General features: G+C 41.9%; 1 protein-coding gene across 3 annotated transcripts in view; it reads right to left on the minus strand.

Moving 5' to 3' along the window:
* Nucleotides 1-16,701, minus strand: part of LOC117528168 (TANK-binding kinase 1-binding protein 1-like) — a 58,243-nt gene that overhangs the window by 20,143 nt on the left and 21,399 nt on the right. For 2 of the 3 annotated variants that reach the window (XM_034190749.1, XM_034190752.1), the window contains 6 exons: nt 6,259-6,363; nt 5,961-6,111; nt 5,657-5,850; nt 4,814-4,881; nt 2,748-2,854; nt 1,361-1,554 (listed from right to left, as the gene is read on the minus strand). In XM_034190749.1, coding sequence (XP_034046640.1) covers nt 1,361-1,554; nt 2,748-2,854; nt 4,814-4,881; nt 5,657-5,850; nt 5,961-6,111; nt 6,259-6,363 — 819 coding nt within the window. The remainder of the gene's footprint in view (nt 1-1,360; nt 1,555-2,747; nt 2,855-4,813; nt 4,882-5,656; nt 5,851-5,960; nt 6,112-6,258; nt 6,364-16,701) is intronic. The other variant, XM_034190750.1, reaches the window with a different exon arrangement.

The raw sequence follows: 16,701 nt of genomic DNA on the forward strand, positions 1-16,701 counted from the left end.
ATGTGCCTGGACATGCCAGAACATGTCCTGTGAGGCTTCATCATGGCGTTGCTTTGCGCCATGCGGCACCGCCGCGACGCGCGAAGCCTCTGTTCCTCTTTCCATGACAAAAACTCCTGTAACAGTGTAATGTACCGTTCATTTCCAAACTGGACACTGTGTTTTATCCGGGATGTCATCTGGCTAGCACAGGAATTGTGAAAAGACGTGGACATCAGCACTTTTCGGCATCGCGGCGGTGCCGCATAGCGCAAAGCAACGCCGTGATGAAGCCTCACAGGACATGTTCTGGCATGTCCAGGCACATCCACAATTTCTCGGATAATCACTCGACTGAAAAACCACCGACAGCTGTCTGAACGCCATCTCAAAGCCGTCCTGTGCGACCAAAACGGAGGTGGTTTTGTCTCGCTCCAGCAGTGAATCCATTGTGACATGCGAAGCCTCCGCTCAGCTTTCCATGACAAAATTTCCTGTTAAAAGTGAAATCTGCCGGAAAATGGTTGATGTCCAGCTCTTGTGATAACCAGAGAAATTGCACACAATGGTCACGGATCCATACAGTCATCCGTTTAGAAATGAAATGGTCGCTCAGCCTGTCGATGGCGGCTTCGGAGCATGGCGCGCCATCAGCCGCTGGGGGCTGTCCTTAAAGCGACAATAACACTCCGTAATCTCTTTGAAGCCCATAAAATTTTCACCAAAAACCATCTGAATTTCTCGAATGGTGTCCACTTGGATGTGCTTCACAGTTTCTGAAAAAAATTTGATCAAGCAAAGCGGCAGTCTCTGAGCCATTCCTAAACAATGAAAAAAACGACAAGAGAGGTGGACCACTCCTCACTCAAAGCCTGCTCAAAGGTAAATGACGCAACCGACAGGCGTGAAAAAACTCAAGCATGCGCACGAAGGTTCAAGCTTGGCTGACGTAATCACACGTGATTCAAATCCATATGGTTTTTGAAAAAATAATAAGGTCAGATACTTTTCTAACAGACTTCGTATTCCTTATTTTTATTTTATTGAAAGTCACACTGAAACCAGACCGGGGTACCCATAGACAGCATCCATCTTGTGAAGGGACCACGAACGTAGCTTGTACAACACTTTTATACTAGGTGGGCGTTACAGTGGGTGTGGTTTAGTCTCACATTTCTAATGTTACTGGCTCTCACCAACAGGGGGAGCTCTCCCTGTATCTCAAACTTGCACATGTGATGGAAGTGATGCTTAACTCATATTTAAGCTTTAAACCAGATTTCAGAGACTTCCAATCACATATCAAAAACAAATACTTGATCACTAACATAAAATAAGGAATTAGCACAGATATTATCTAACAAAACCAAACAAAACTCACCTCAGAGTAACTTCTCCGACCCTGGAATTTTGCTCGAAGGCGGCTGCTAGTTGGCTGATGGGAGTAGGAAGCGGGTCCATTACTTGGAGATACTGGAGGCGAGGCAGTAGGAAGAAGTCTATCGGGGGAGAGGGACGGGTGGCGCTGGGGTGAGGTGGGTGAGAGACGCTGAGGAGCTGAGAGGGGACGAGTGACTAGAATAAGGAGAGAAAAGGATGGCATATGGTAAAGACAGAGCACTCCCCATCAATTCTGCATCAGTGGTAAGATGATGATGAAAAGCTGTGGTGGGGCACCAAACAAAATTTGTACTTTTCTGTCTTGGGATACTTGAACCACTTTGGCAGTCTCACAAATGACTGGTCAGGCATACTGTGATGTCAAGAAAATTTGAATGCAGATTCTGACTAACATTTTTTAATTTCTTCTTTGACACAAGAGCCACCAATGCACAAACATTCATAAGATAAGATAAATTTTATTGATCCCTGTTGTCCTGTAGTCCATCCCAGCCTTGTGCAGGTCTACAGTTTTGTCCCTGGTGTCCTTAGACAGCTCTTTGGTCTTGCTATGGTGGACAGGTTGGAGTGTGATTGATTGAGTGTGTGAACAGGTGTCTTTTATACAGGTAACAAGTTCAAACAGGTACAATTAATACAGGAAAAGAGTGCAGAATAAGAGGGCTTCTTAAAGAAAAATTAACAGGTCTGTCTGAGCCAGAATTCTTGCTGGTTGGTAGGTGTTCAAATACTTATTTGCACCAGTAACATACAAATAAATTATTAAAAAAAAATCATACATTGTGATTTCTGGATTTTTTTTTTTAGATTATGTCTCTCACAGTGGACATGCACCTAAGATGAAACTTTCAGACCCCTCCATGATTTCTAAGTGGGAGAACTTGAAAAACTGCAGGGTGTTCAAATACTTATTTTCCTCACTGTATATATATATATATATATATATATATATATATATATATATATATATAAATGTGGTAATATTATTGCACAGGATACATTGCACAGTTGTGCATGTAATAAAGCACAAAAGGTGGAAAAAGCCATAGTTAATATTGCAAAATCAGCAGGTGGTTATAGTGCTAAAAATATTTTGAGGTACTGTGCAGTCTGACAGCAGCTGGAATAAATGACCTGTGGAGGCGTTCTGTTTTGCACCGAAGGTGCAGCAGTCTATTACTGAAGGAGCTGTTTAAGGCTCCCATAGACTCATGTAAGGCGTGAGAGGGGTTGTCCATAATTGACGTCAGTTTAGCTAACATCCTCTTCTCACCTACCACCTCTATGGGGTCCAGAGTACATTCCAGGACAGAGACAATGTCTAACATTTTGCGTTATAATGTCCAAGCCCAAGTTAGTCCACCTACCAGACTCTTGTGAGGTTTGTCGCAGAAGGTCAGTCTGCTTGGCTGCCAGATCACGAAGACGACCTAACTCCTCTGTTAGCTCCGTGTAGGCCAATGCCAAGTTTACCCTGCAAGGCACAAAAAGAACACATCTATAAATCCATCTGAAGACCTTCATTCATTTAAAGCTTAATAAATAAAGCAGTTTGTTGTGTTTTGTTAGTTTGAAGATTGTGAAAAGGACTGATTTATCGATCCAGAAGAGCCAGAACTGGTCCAGCAAGACCACGTCTGTAAAGACAAACACAGTGATATTTGATAAATGAAATGAAGTTTATAGGATTTACAGAAAGTGTGCAATAATTCTTTCAAAAAATTAGGCAGGTGCAGAAATTTGGGCACCCTTGTCATTTTATTGATCTGAATACATTTAGTACTAATTATTGGAACACAAAATTGGTTTGGTAAGCTCACTGACCCTTGACCTCCTTACACTGGTGAAGCCAATCATGAGAAAGGATATTTAAGGTAGCCATTTACAAATGTTTCCCCTCTTTGCATCTCTTCTAATGGGTGGCAACATGGGAGCCTTTAAACAACTCTCAAATAACCTGAAAACAAAGATCGTGGTTTAAGGGAAGGATACAAAAAGGCATCTCAGAGATTTCAGCTGTCAGTTTCCACTGTGAGGAACATAGTGAGGAAATGGAAGACCGCAGGCACAGTACTAGTTAAGACATTATATATAATGTAAAATAAATGTTGGCACTCAAAAAGCTGCAGGTTAATCACAAAACATTATACTTACTACAAACTGAGGGCTTCACAATTTGATGAAAAAGTCATATATTGTGATTATTGTGGGGAACGACTCCGACTTGTGACTGTCTTAAGGTAAAAGTGTGGTCTTGTAATGTTAGTCAGGTCGCGAAGTATTGAGACGGTGACCAGTTTCATAATTTTGCTCTATACAACACAATAATGGCACCGAATTGAAACAAGTGCACCCTCTCAGCTTTAATTCAAGGGTTTTATAAAGTATGAAATTAATCATTTAGTCACTTTTATTTTTATTTATTTTCTTTGACCTTTAATTAACCAGGTAAAATCAACTGAGGACCAGTTCTCATTTTCAGTGGTGATATGTCAGCAAAAGCAGAAAAATAACAGTCCCTTTATTTTCTGTCCCAATCATCACTTTTCTGACCAGTTTTCTTGAAACAACTCAGGATATGAACACATGAACATTTCCAAGGCACTGAATGGGTCTGGGACTTCATTTAGAGTTATAGGCTGAAGTGGATATTTTCCAGAGTATAAACCAAACCAGATTATGTCACACCTTTTTTATTCTCCTTGTATGTACACTTTTTAACACTGTTTCCCTGGAGGCAAGTTTAACAACAGACAGGAGCTCAGTGTAGCACATGTGCACACCACAGCCCATGCTGTTACTTAACATAAGAACTTTTAAATTCCAAACATAAACAAGATGGACAAATAAATGTGAGATGGACAACATAGTGAACGTTATTTGATGCAGTTTGGACAACAGAAAATGCCAGATGGATGTGGATGGAGGGCGTCAGCTTGTGGTGTTTGCTAAAAGGACTTTTAAATTCCAGAAATAAACAAGATGGATAAATAAACATGCAATGGACAACATATTGGATGTTATTTGATGCACATGAACACTGATTGCCAACTCACAGCACTGGAAACACTTCAACAGTCTTTAGTAAGTAAGTCCCTTCGGCTTCTCTCTTGTTTTTTCACTCAGGGTCACCACAGCAGACCCGTGGTGGATTTGCATGTTGAATTGACACAAGATTTACGCTGGAACTCCACATTACATGGAGAATGGGCAGGGCTGTTGTTTGAATCAGGAACCTTCCACAATGGAAACAAGTGCACTAACCGCTTGGCCACCACCATTGGGATTTTTGTGTGTTGTTGTAGGGTACATATATTATTGGAGGGTTTTTTTTTTTTTTTTTTCTTAGTGCACTGATTCCTGGGGAATAGTTATTATTATTAATAATGAACATGTAAAGTTGCAGGTCTTCTAAAACTAGTAAAAAACTTACTGTTCATCTCCGGCTTTCTTTATCCACTCCACGTCGCAGTGCTCACAGTGTGACATCACTTCCTGTGCCTGAAACAAGGACTCACTGTCAGTGCTGCATGAACAACATCCAACACATTTCATAAATCTCTTTCTCTGCATGCAACCAAAGTTTATTTGCTCCACAACAAGCAATGAACTGTGTCCTTTATGACAAAATTCTACCCTAAACAAAGTGACTACATCCTTATTGGTGCTATACTTAGTTACTTATGCTGCCTAACTACCACTGGTCTTAGTGTTGTCATGACAATGGTAACAACTGTCCAATTTAATTACCCCGTTCTCTCATCAGAGGGCCCAGGGTCCTCCATGTGAAATTCTGCCTTAAGAGGGGGTGGGCCAATGCATGGGCATGGCCAATATCATCGGAATGCCAATTTCAATAAAATGTCTAATTTAATCACAAATAAAAAAAATGTAAAAAATAACTCATTAAATGTAAGGGGGTGGGCTGAAGCTTGGCTCCGGCCCTCTGACAGGCAAATATGGTAATTTTAGGAGCAAATAATTTTTATCAAGATGATAAACATGGAATATTTTATTTCCTTCAGTGCTTTGATTATTCTGATGGTTTGTATTTCTACAGCCATGATGTTTTATGCCAAACCTTTAAAGCTAAGATAAGCTAAACATTGTTCTTATCATTCAACAAAAACATGGTAAGGTTGGTGCGACTCATGTTGTGATTTATTTGATTTGGTCATTTTTAAACTTCAGTCGTGCAAAACTTTATGTGCTTTCTGTCTCTAAACACTCATAATTTGGACCAGGTCCAGAACAGTCATTTCAGTTTCGGGCCAACCTGTCTCCGTTTTTCCCGGAACTGTCCAACTTCAAGCTGCAGCCTCTGAAGCTCCGCCCTCAATTCCTTCTCCCTGTGACACGCCCCCTCTGCCTGGTGACGCGCCCCCTCTAGCTCCGCCTCCAGTCGCTGTAGCTTCAAATCTGACAGGGCGTCCAGACTCCGGGAGCTCTGTAGCGTCGGCCCACGGCCTTCTGACCGAGGAAAACGCATAAAACATTTTCACGTCATAAAGAAACATTTGTGTCACGTGTTGTTATGAATGAAAACACTGTATATGTCCACACACGTGGCGAGAACTCACCTCTGGGCACGTTGAGGTTGGCATAGCTTTGAGGCCGATGTGCATCTTTGCTGCGGAGCTGAGCACTGAGCTTTTGCAAAGAATTTTCTCTTTGTCTCAGAACAGATTCCAGACTGTGGATCCGCTCCACGTGCTGCTCCGCCAGAGTCGTCTAGTGTAAAACCAACAGCGAAACAGCATCCTGTTAATAAATGCCTTCATGCAACCAGCAGGGGGCAGCAACTCTCCAAAATACAATCAGTTAAAATCTCAGTAATAAAATAATATCATGACGAAAGTTTTTTGTTTTGTTTTTCACCATTTTGTCGAGCTCTCGCTGGACATTACTTTTCTCCAGATGAATCTTTTCATAAGCCTCAATGACTTCAGCCAACCTCTCCTCTCGCTCCTTACTCTTCTGCAGCTGAAAGACAGACAGATCATCAAATCAAATCAAATCAATTTTATTTATATAGCGCCAAATCACAACAAACAGTTGCCCCAAGGCGCTTTATATTGTAAGGCAAAGCCATACAATAATTACAGAAAAACACCAACGGTCAAAACGACCCCCTGTGAGCAAGCACTTGGCAACAGTGGGAAGGAAAAACTCCCTTTTAACAGGAAGAAACCTCCAGCAGAACCAGGCTCAAGGAGGGGCAGTCTTCTGCTGGGACTGGTTGGGGCTGAGGGAGAGAACCAGGAAAAAGACATGCTGTGGAGGGGAGCAGAGATCAATCACCAATGATTAAATGCAGAGTGGTGCATACAGAGCAAAAAGAGAAAGAAACACTCAGTCCATCATGGGAACCCCCCAGCAGTCTAAGTCTATAGCAGCATAACTAAGGGATGGTTCAGGGTCACCTGATCCAGCCCTAACTATAAGCTTTAGCAAAAAGGAAAGTTTTAAGCCTAATCTTAAAAGTAGAGAGGGTGTCTGTCTCCCTGATCCGAATTGGGAGCTGGTTCCACAGGAGAGGAGCCTGAAAGCTGACGGCTCTGCCTCCCAATCTACTCTTACAAACCCTAGGAACTACAAGTAAGCCTGCAGTCTGAGAGCGAAGCGCTCTATTGGGGTGATATGGTACTATGAGGTCCCTAAGATAAGATGGGACCTGATTATTCAAAACCTTATAAGTAAGAAGAAGAATTTTAAATTCTATTCTAGAATTAACAGGAAGCCAATGAAGAGAGGCCAATATGGGTGAGATATGCTCTCTCCTTCTAGTCCCTGTCAGTACTCTAGCTGCAGCATTTTGAATTAACTGAAGGCTTTTCAGGGAACTTTTAGGACAACCTGATAATAATGATTTACAATAGTCCAGCCTAGAGGAAATAAATGCATGAATTAGTTTTTCAGCATCACTCAGAGACAAGACCTTTCTAATTTTAGAGATATTGCGCAAATGCAAAAAAGCAGTCTTACATATTTGATTAATATGCGCATTGAATGACATATCCTGATCAAAAATGACTCCAAGATTTCTCACAGTATTACTAGAGGTCAGGGTAATGCCATCCAGAGTAAGGATCTGGTTAGACACCATGTTTCTAAGATTTGTGGGGCCAAGTACAATAACTTCAGTTTTATCTGAGTTTAAAAGCAGGAAATTAGAGGTCATCCATGTCTTTATGTCTGTAAGACAATCCTGCAGTTTAGCTAATTGGTGTGTGTCCTCTGGCTTCATGGATAGATAAAGCTGGGTATCATCTGCGTAACAATGAACATTTAAGCAATGCTGTCTAATAATACTGCCTAAGGGAAACATGTATAAAGTGAATAAAATTGGTCCTAGCACAGAACCCTGTGGAACTCCATAATTAACCTTAGTCTGTGAAGAAGATTCCCCATTTACATGAACAAACTGTAATCTATTAGATCAGTGATTCTCAACCGGGGTGCCGCGGCACCCTAGGGTGCCGTGATCGATCGTCAGGGGTGTGTGTCCGGTGAGTATGCAAGAACTGGGACATTTTCAGCTTCCAAGAATTGTGTACAGATCCTTGCAACATGGGGCCGTGCATTATCCTGCTGCAACATGAGGTGATGTTCTTGGATGTATGGCACAACAATGGGCCTCAGGATCTCGTCACGGTATCTCTGTGCATTCAAAATGCCATCAATAAAATGCACCTGTGTTCTTCGTCCATAACAGACGCCTGCCCATACCATAACCCAGTGATTCTCAACCGGGGTGCCGCGGCACCCTAGGGTGCCGTGATCGATCGTCAGGGGTGCCGTGGGTATTTTTCATATTTGCGATTATTTTTCATATTCGCGATTACCGTGAATTATTTATTTTATCCATAAAGCATAAAATGACTCAGAATCTGACGTCAAACGTGCTGCAGCCTCGCTCTCGTCTTAAGGCGGGACAATAAGAAGGAGGCTGACGGCCGATTAAAACAGTGCCGTCTCCTTCAAAAGCCGTCTAAAATGCGGAGCTGTCGGTGTGTGTGTCTGTGCCTGTGTGCGCGCGCGCGAAGTTAACAGGTTGCAGACTGCGAGGGAGGGGGTGGGTGAGGGAGATTCCTGAATGCAGGCGCGACACGTTCAGTGCGCAGCGAGCGCGGAGCAGAGAGAGGATTTTAACCCGAGTGAATGTTAACAAAACGGAAACGTGAAGCTGCCTTTACTTCTCTCTGAACTTTCTCTAAAGGTGTGATTCTGCCGTTACCGTCCTGTTCACACCATGTGCGCGTCGTATGCTGAATTTATGAGATCATGAGATGAAATAAACGGTCAAATATCTTTAAAAACATATATAAAAAATGAGAATATATGAATGAACTGAGCCACAAAAAAAAAAACAATGTTCAGACGCAGAGATCACAAAAAGCAGGTGAGAACTCTGAACTTTAACAGCTGTTATTTTCCAAAGGTATTTATTTGTTCAATCTTGAGCTTAATGCAGTGTTTAAGCACAAAACGTGACTGATGAGGAGAAACAATTTCAGAAATGCAACAGAAACAACCACAAATCAGAAAAAGTTGGGACTGTATGTAAAATGAAGATAAAAATAAAAATGTTGCACCATTCCCAGTTTCTCCACTCACAGAAGCCAAACGTTCTTCCAGAGTTGTGTAATTATACTACAATAGTAGAATATAAAGAAGGGGAAAAAAAGAAAAAAAATAGACAATATATTCGTCAATCGCAATTATTTGTCTGACAATTAATCGTCTCCAGAAATTCCTAATCGTGACAGCCCTACTTGAGATCAGAGCTCAAAATGCTTGAGGATTTTCGAAATGCGTGTTTTCTGTATCGATTTTCTATTGCGATAATTGGGTTTTGCGCAAAACCAGAGGTAATAGCATTATTATATTATTTTGGTTGGTGGTGTGCCGCAGGATTTTGTAAATATAAAAAGGGTGCCGCGGCTCAAAAAAGGTTGAAAATCACTATATTAGATAAATATGATTCAAACCACCGCAGTGCAGTGCCTTTAATACCTATGGCATGCTCTAATCTCTGTAATAAAATTTTATGGTCAACAGTATCAAAAGCAGCACTGAGGTCTAACAGAACAAGCACAGAGATGAGTCCACTGTCTGAGGCCATAAGAAGATCATTTGTAACCTTCACTAATGCTGTTTCTGTACTATGATGAATTCTAAAACCTGACTGAAACTCTTCAAATAGACACTTCCTCTGCAGATGATCAGTTAGCTGTTTTACAACTACCCTTTCAAGAATTTTTGAGAGAAAAGGAAGGTTGGAGATTGGCCTATAATTAGCTAAGATAGCTGGGTCAAGTGATGGCTTTTTAAGTAATGGTTTAATTACTGCCACCTTAAAAGCCTGTGGTACATAGCCAACTAATAAAGATAGATTGATCATATTTAAGATCAAAGCATTAATTAATGGTAGGGCTTCCTTGAGCAGCCTGGTAGGAATGGGGTCTAATAGACATGTTGATGGTTTGGAGGAAGTAACTAATGAAAATAACTCAGAACAATCGGAGAGAAAGAGTCTAACCAAATACCGGCATCACTGAAAGCAGCCAAAGATAACGATATGTCTTTGGGATGGTTATGAGTAATTTTTTTCTCTAATAGTTAGAATTTTATTAGCAAAGAAAGTCATGAAGTCATTACTAGTTAAAGTTAAAGGAATACTGGGCTCAATAGAGCTCTGACTCTTTGTCAGCCTGGCTACAGTGCTGAAAAGAAACCTGGGGTTGTTCTTATTTTCTTCAATTAGTGATGAGTAGTAAGATGTCCTAGCTTTACGGAGGGCTTTTTTATAGAGCAACAGACTCTTTTTCTAGGCTAAGTGAAGATCTTCTAAATTAGTGAGACACCATTTCCTCTCCAACTTATGGGTTATCTGCTTTAAGCTGCGAGTTTGTGAGTTATACCACGGAGTCAGGCACTTCTGATTTAAGGCTCTCTTTTTCAGAGGAGCTACAGCATCCAAAGTTGTCTTCAATGAGCATGTAAAACTACTGACGAGATACTCTATCTCACTCACAGAGTTTAGGTAGCTACTCTGCACTGTGTTAGTATATGGTATTAGAGAACATAAAGAAGGAATCATATCCTTAAACCTAGTTACAGCGCTCAATTGATCTTTCACCTCTGCAACATAAAGGTTTTTTTTTAAGCAGCATATTCCTTGTCTTGATTGATTGATTGTTGTTGTGATGAGCAGAGCTGCAACAACTACAGAGGCATAAAGATGATCAGCCACAGCATGAAGTTATGGGAAAAAAAAGATCTGTGAGCAGCAATATGGCGAGAAAGAGCACTACAGATGCAATGTTTGCTCTGAGAATACTGATGAAGTATAGAGAAAGCCAGAAGGAGTTACATTGTGTGTGGATTTAGAGAATGTTTATGACAGGGAGCCAAGTATGAGGAAGTATGAGGAAGTCTAGAGCAGCAGAGAAGTATGTGAGGGTAGTGCAGAACATGTACAGTAGTGTTCAGAATAATAGTAGTGCTAACTGACTAAAAAGATTAATCCAGGTTTTGAGTATATTTCTTATTGTTACATGGGAAACAAGGTACCAGTAGATTCAGTAGATTCTCACAAATCCAACAAGACCAAGCATTCATGATATGCACACTCTTAAGGTTAAGAAATTGGGCTATTGGTAAAAAAAAAAGTAGAAAAGGGGGTATTCACAATAATAGTAGTGTGGCATTCAGTCAGTGAGTTTGTCAATTTTGTGGAACAAACAGGTGTGAATCAGGTGTCTCCTATTTAAGGATGAAGCCAGCACCTGTTGAACATGCTTTTCTTTTTGGAAGCCTGAGGAAAATGGGATGTTCTAAGACATTGTTCAGAAGATCAGCGTAGTTTGATTAAAAAATTGGAGAGGGGAAAACTTATACACAGGTGCAAAAGATTATAGGCTGTTCATGTACAATGATCTCCAATGCTTTAGAATGGACAAAAAAACCAGAGACGTGTGGAAGGAAACAGAAAACAACCATCAAAATGGATAGAAGAATAACCAGAATGGCAAAGGCTCACCCATTGATCAGCTCCAGGATGATCAAAGACAGTCTGGAGTTACCTGTAAGTGCTGTGACAGTTAGAACACGCCTGTGTGAAGCTAATTTATTTGCAAGAATCCCCCGCAAAGTGACTTTGTTAAATAAAAGACGTGCAGAAGAGGTTACAATTTGCCAAAGAACACATCAACTGGCCTAAAGAGAAATGGAGGAATATTTTGTGGACTGATGGGAGTAAAATTGTTCTTTTTGGGTCCAAGGGCTGCAGACAGTTTGTGAGACGACCCCAAACTCTGAATTCAAGCCACAGTTCACAGTGAAGACAGTGAAGCATGGTGGTGCAAGCAGCATGATATGGGCATGTTTCTCCTACTATGGTGTTGGGCCTATATATCGCATACCAGGTATCATGGATCAGTTTGGATATGTCAAAATACTTGAAGAGGTCATGTTGCCTTATGCTGAAGAGGACATGCCCTTGAAATGGGTGTTTCAACAAGACAATGACCCCAAGCACACTAGTAAACGAGCAAAATCTTGGTTCCAAACCAAAAAAATAATGCCTCGCAGATGTGAATAAATCATGAACAACTGTGGTTATACAACTAAATACTAGTTTGGTGATTCACAGGATTGTTACAAAAGCAGTTTGAACATAATAGTTTTGAGTTTGTAGCGTCAACAGCAGATGCTACTATTATTGTGAACACCCCCTTTTCTACTTTTTTTTTTACTAATAGCCCAATTTCATAGCCTTAAGAGTGTGCATATCATGAATGCTTGATCTTGTTGGATTTGTGAGAATCTACTGAATCTACTGGTACCTTGTTTCCCATGTAACAATAAGAAATATACTCAAAACCTGGATTAATCTTTTTAGTCACATAACACTACTATTATTCTGAACACTACTGTATAGTGGGGCAAAAAGTATTTAGTCAGCCCCTGATTGTGCAAGTTCTCCTACTTAGAAAAAAATGAGAGGTCTGTAATTTTCATCATAGGTACACTTCAATTATGAGAGACAAAATGAAGAAAAATCCAGGAAATCACACTGTAGGATTTTTAAAGAATTTATTTGTAAATTATGGTGGAAAATAAGTATTTGGTCAATAACAAAAGTTAAACTCAATACTTTGTAACACAATCTTTGTTGGCAATGACAGAGGTCAAACATTTCCTGTAAGTCTTCACCAGGTTTGCACACACTGTAGCTGGTATTTTGGCCCATTCCTCCATGCAGATCTCCTCTAGAGCTGTGATGTTTTGGGGCTGTCTCTGGGCAACATGGACTTTCAACTCCCTCAACAAATTTTCTATGGGGTTGAGGTCAGGAGGACCTTGAAATGCTTTTAACAGAGTCACTCCTACAGTGCCTGAATGGTGTGTTTGGGATCATTGTCATGCTGGAAGACCCAGCCACGTTGCATCTTTAATGCTCCCACTGATGGAAGGAAGTTATGGCTTAAAATCTCATGATACATGGCCACGTTCATTCTTCCCTTAACACGGATCAGTCATCCTGTTCCCTTTGCAGAAAAAACAGCCCCAAAGCATGATGCTTCCACCCCATGCTTCACAGTAGATATGGTGTTCTTGGAATGAAACTCAGCATTCTTCTTCCTCCATTCCTTCATAGCCTTAAGAGTGTGCATATCATGAATGCTTGGTCTTGTTGGATTTGTGAGAATCTACTGAATCTACTGGTACCTTGTTTCCCATGTAACAATAAGAAATATACTCAAAACCTGGATTAATCTTTTTAGTCACATAGCACTACTATTATTCTGAACACTACTGTACATGGACAGTGTGACAGCGGTGATGCATAGTAGGAATGACAGTCATTCAAGGTGGAGGTGGAATTACACCAAAGATCAGCTCTGAGTCCTTTCTTGTTCACAATGGTGATGGACAGGTTGACAGATGACATCAGACAGGAGTTTCCATGGACTATGATGTTTGCAGATGACATTGTGGTCTGTAGTGAGAGTAGAGGGGTTGAGACTAGCCAGGAGAGGTGGAGATATGCTCTGGAGAGAAGGGGAATGAAAGTCAGTAGGAGCAAGACTGAGTACATATGTGTGAATGAGAGAGAGCCCAGTGGAATAGTGCAGTTACAAGGGTTAGAAGTGGTGAAAGTAAATGGGTTTAAATACTTGGGGTCAGCTGTCCAAAGTAATGGACAGTGTGGTAGAGAGGTGAAGAACAGAGTGCAGACAGGGTGGAGTGGGTGGAGAAAGGTGGCAGGAGTGATTTGTGACTGAAGAATATCAGCAAGAGTGAAGGGAAAAGTCTACAAGACAGTAGTGAGACCAACCATGTTGTACGGCTTAGAGACGGTGGCGCTAACAAAAAGACAGGAGGCAGATTTGGAAGTGGCAGAGCTGAAGATGTTGTGATTGTCTTTGGCACAGATTTGGAATGAACATATCAGAGGGACATCTCAGGTGGGACGGTTTGGAGACAAAGTCAGAGAGGCAAGACTGAGATGGTTTGGGCTTGTGCAGAGGAGGGGCCAAGGGTATATAGGGAGAAGAATGCTGAGGATGGAGCCATCAGACAGGAAAAGAAAAGGGAGGCCAAAAAGGAGGCTTATGGATGTGGGGAGGGAGGACAAGTAGGTGGTTGGTGTGACAGAGGAAGATGCAGAAGACAGGGTGAGAAGGAAATGATCTGCTGTGTTGACCCCTAATGGGAGCAGCTGAAAGAAGAAAATTCCTTGTTTTGATTGTCAATGTTTACAGGCAAACAAGTTAGCCAGGCTAACAAAGCCCATGTTAACGTAGATAGGCTAATCAAGGCTACATTATCCTATATAGCATAATCAAGGCTATGTTAGCCTAGCTATGCTAATCAAGACCATGGTTGGCTAATTAGGCTAATCAAGACTGTTAAGACTGATTAGACTATTCAAAACCGTGTTTGGGTACCATAGGCTGTTCAAGACCAAGTTAAGCGAATCAGGCTAATCAAGACATGTAAAGCTAATTAGGCTAATCAAGACTAGGGTTGGGTATCGAGAACCGGTTGTTTTTGAGGATCGTTAAGAAGTGATTCATTCCAGCGCTATCAATAGCCTTTTTGCTTAACAATTCCATTATTGGTCCTTCAGATCGGCCGTTGCTTTTGAGTGTGTTTGTTGGGAAAATGATCATTTCTCTACGTTGATTCCAGACCCTGCAGCAGGTCTGGAATCAACCACTTCTGTAACGGCTCCGCTTTGAAGCTTGAACCAACGAAGCAGTGCTCCAACCCGCTGCTTCATTGGTTCTCCACTTCGCTGCTTTGCAGAAGCAGCAAATCCGCTTCTTAACCCTTCTCAAAGCCATTTAAAGATGTCAATCATGAGTCACTTTTGTGCAGATTAAAGTCACTAACTGAGATTCATGTCTGGATGCAGGCAAGAAATGCGAATCGTTCTCCCTTTCTGTTTGCACAACTCCAAATGCTGTGTCGCTCTCTGCCGAGTCAAGTTAGAGTCTGGTCGGAATTAATAACTTCAAAACAAACCGCTGTGTTAAAATAAAACATTGTAATACAAACAACAAACTACAGTCGACCAAAATGTTTTTTACCTCCCAAAATGAGATGTCCTGCGTTCTTTATGAATTACATTGATGTTGACGTGCAGCGTCACCGGCTGACATTCATGACTGACATTCATACCATTAATGTCTAAAAAGAAATGCTTTGGACAAAAACTACAGATTTTGTTTATTTCTATTTAAGCCTGGGTCCCACCGAATAATGAAGGATGATGAAGGAGCCACGCAGCATGTTTTCTTTGCTACGAGAGGGTTTCTTCAACTATCATGGGAGTTTCGTGGCTCTGAGTGGCTCTTAGAGGCATTGTCTTCAGATAACGAGGCTCCTCTCTGTGCGTGGCGCTAATTTCAAGAAGTTCAAAATTTAGCAAAAACAGCGTGGCGCAGTTTGTGTACGAGTTACTGCGATGGCTTAGAGGCATTTGCGTGGTGCTTACGAGTCTGCTAAAAGCCCATTATCCGTGTGCCTGGCAGTTACGCAGGACCTGAGAGGCTATTTTTGGAGCGGCTCTCCCCGTGAACACACAATTCCACTTGCTCTGTGCGCTGGACTCTATATACACTCAACAAAAATATATAAACGCAACACTTTTGGTTTTGCTCCCATTTTGTATGAGATGAACTCAAAGATCTAAAACTTTTTCCACATACACAATATCACCATTTCCCTCACATATTGTTCACAAACCAGTCTAAATTTGTGATAGTGAGCACGTCTCCTTTGCTGAGATAATCCATCCCACCTCACAGGTGTGCCATATCAAGATGCTGATTAGACACCATGATTAGTGCACAGGTGTGCCTTAGACTGCCCACAATAAAAGGCCACTCTGAAAGGTGCAGTTTTATCACACAGCACAATGCCACAGATGTCGCAAGATTTGAGGGAGCGTGCAATTGGCATGCTGACAGCAGGAATGTCAACCAGAGCTGTTGCTCGTGTATTGAATGTTCATGTCTCTACCATAAGCCGTCTCCAAAGGCGTTTCAGAGAATTTGGCAGTACATCCAACCAGCCTCACAACCGCAGACCACGTGTAACCACACCAGCCCAGGACCTCCACATCCAGCATGTTCACCTCCAAGATCGTCTGTGACCAGACACTCGGACAGCTGCTGAAACAATCGGTTTGCATAACCAAAGAATTTCTGCACAAACTGTCAGAAACCGTCTCAGGGAAGCTCATCTGCATGCTCGTCGTCCTCATCGGGGTCTCGACCTGACTCCAGTTCGTCGTCGTAACCGACTTGAGTGGGCAAATGCTCACATTCACTGGTGTTTGGCACGTTGGAGAGGTGTTCTCTTCACAGATGAATCCCGGTTCACACTGTCCAGGGCAGATGGCAGACAGCGTGTGTGGCGTCGTGTGGGTGAGCGGTTTTCTGATGTCAATGTTGTCGATCGAGTGGCCCATGGTGGCGGTGGGGTTATGGTATGGGCAGGCGTCTGTTATGGACGAAGAACACAGGTGCATTTTATTGATGGCATTTTGAATGCACAGAGATACCGTGACGAGATCCTGAGGCCCATTGTTGTGCCATACATCCAAGAACATCACCTCATGTTGCAGCAGGATAATGCACGGCCCCATGTTGCAAGGATCTGTACACAATTCTTGGAAGCTGAAAATGTCTCAGTTCTTGCATGGCCGGCATACTCACTGGACATATCACCCATTGAGCATGTTTGGCATGCTCTGGACCGGCGTATACGACAGCGTGTACCAGTTCCTGCCAATATCCAGCA

Source organism: Thalassophryne amazonica, chromosome 16 (assembly GCF_902500255.1).
Source record: "Thalassophryne amazonica chromosome 16, fThaAma1.1, whole genome shotgun sequence".
In the NCBI taxonomy this organism is placed as follows: domain Eukaryota; kingdom Metazoa; phylum Chordata; class Actinopteri; order Batrachoidiformes; family Batrachoididae; genus Thalassophryne; species Thalassophryne amazonica.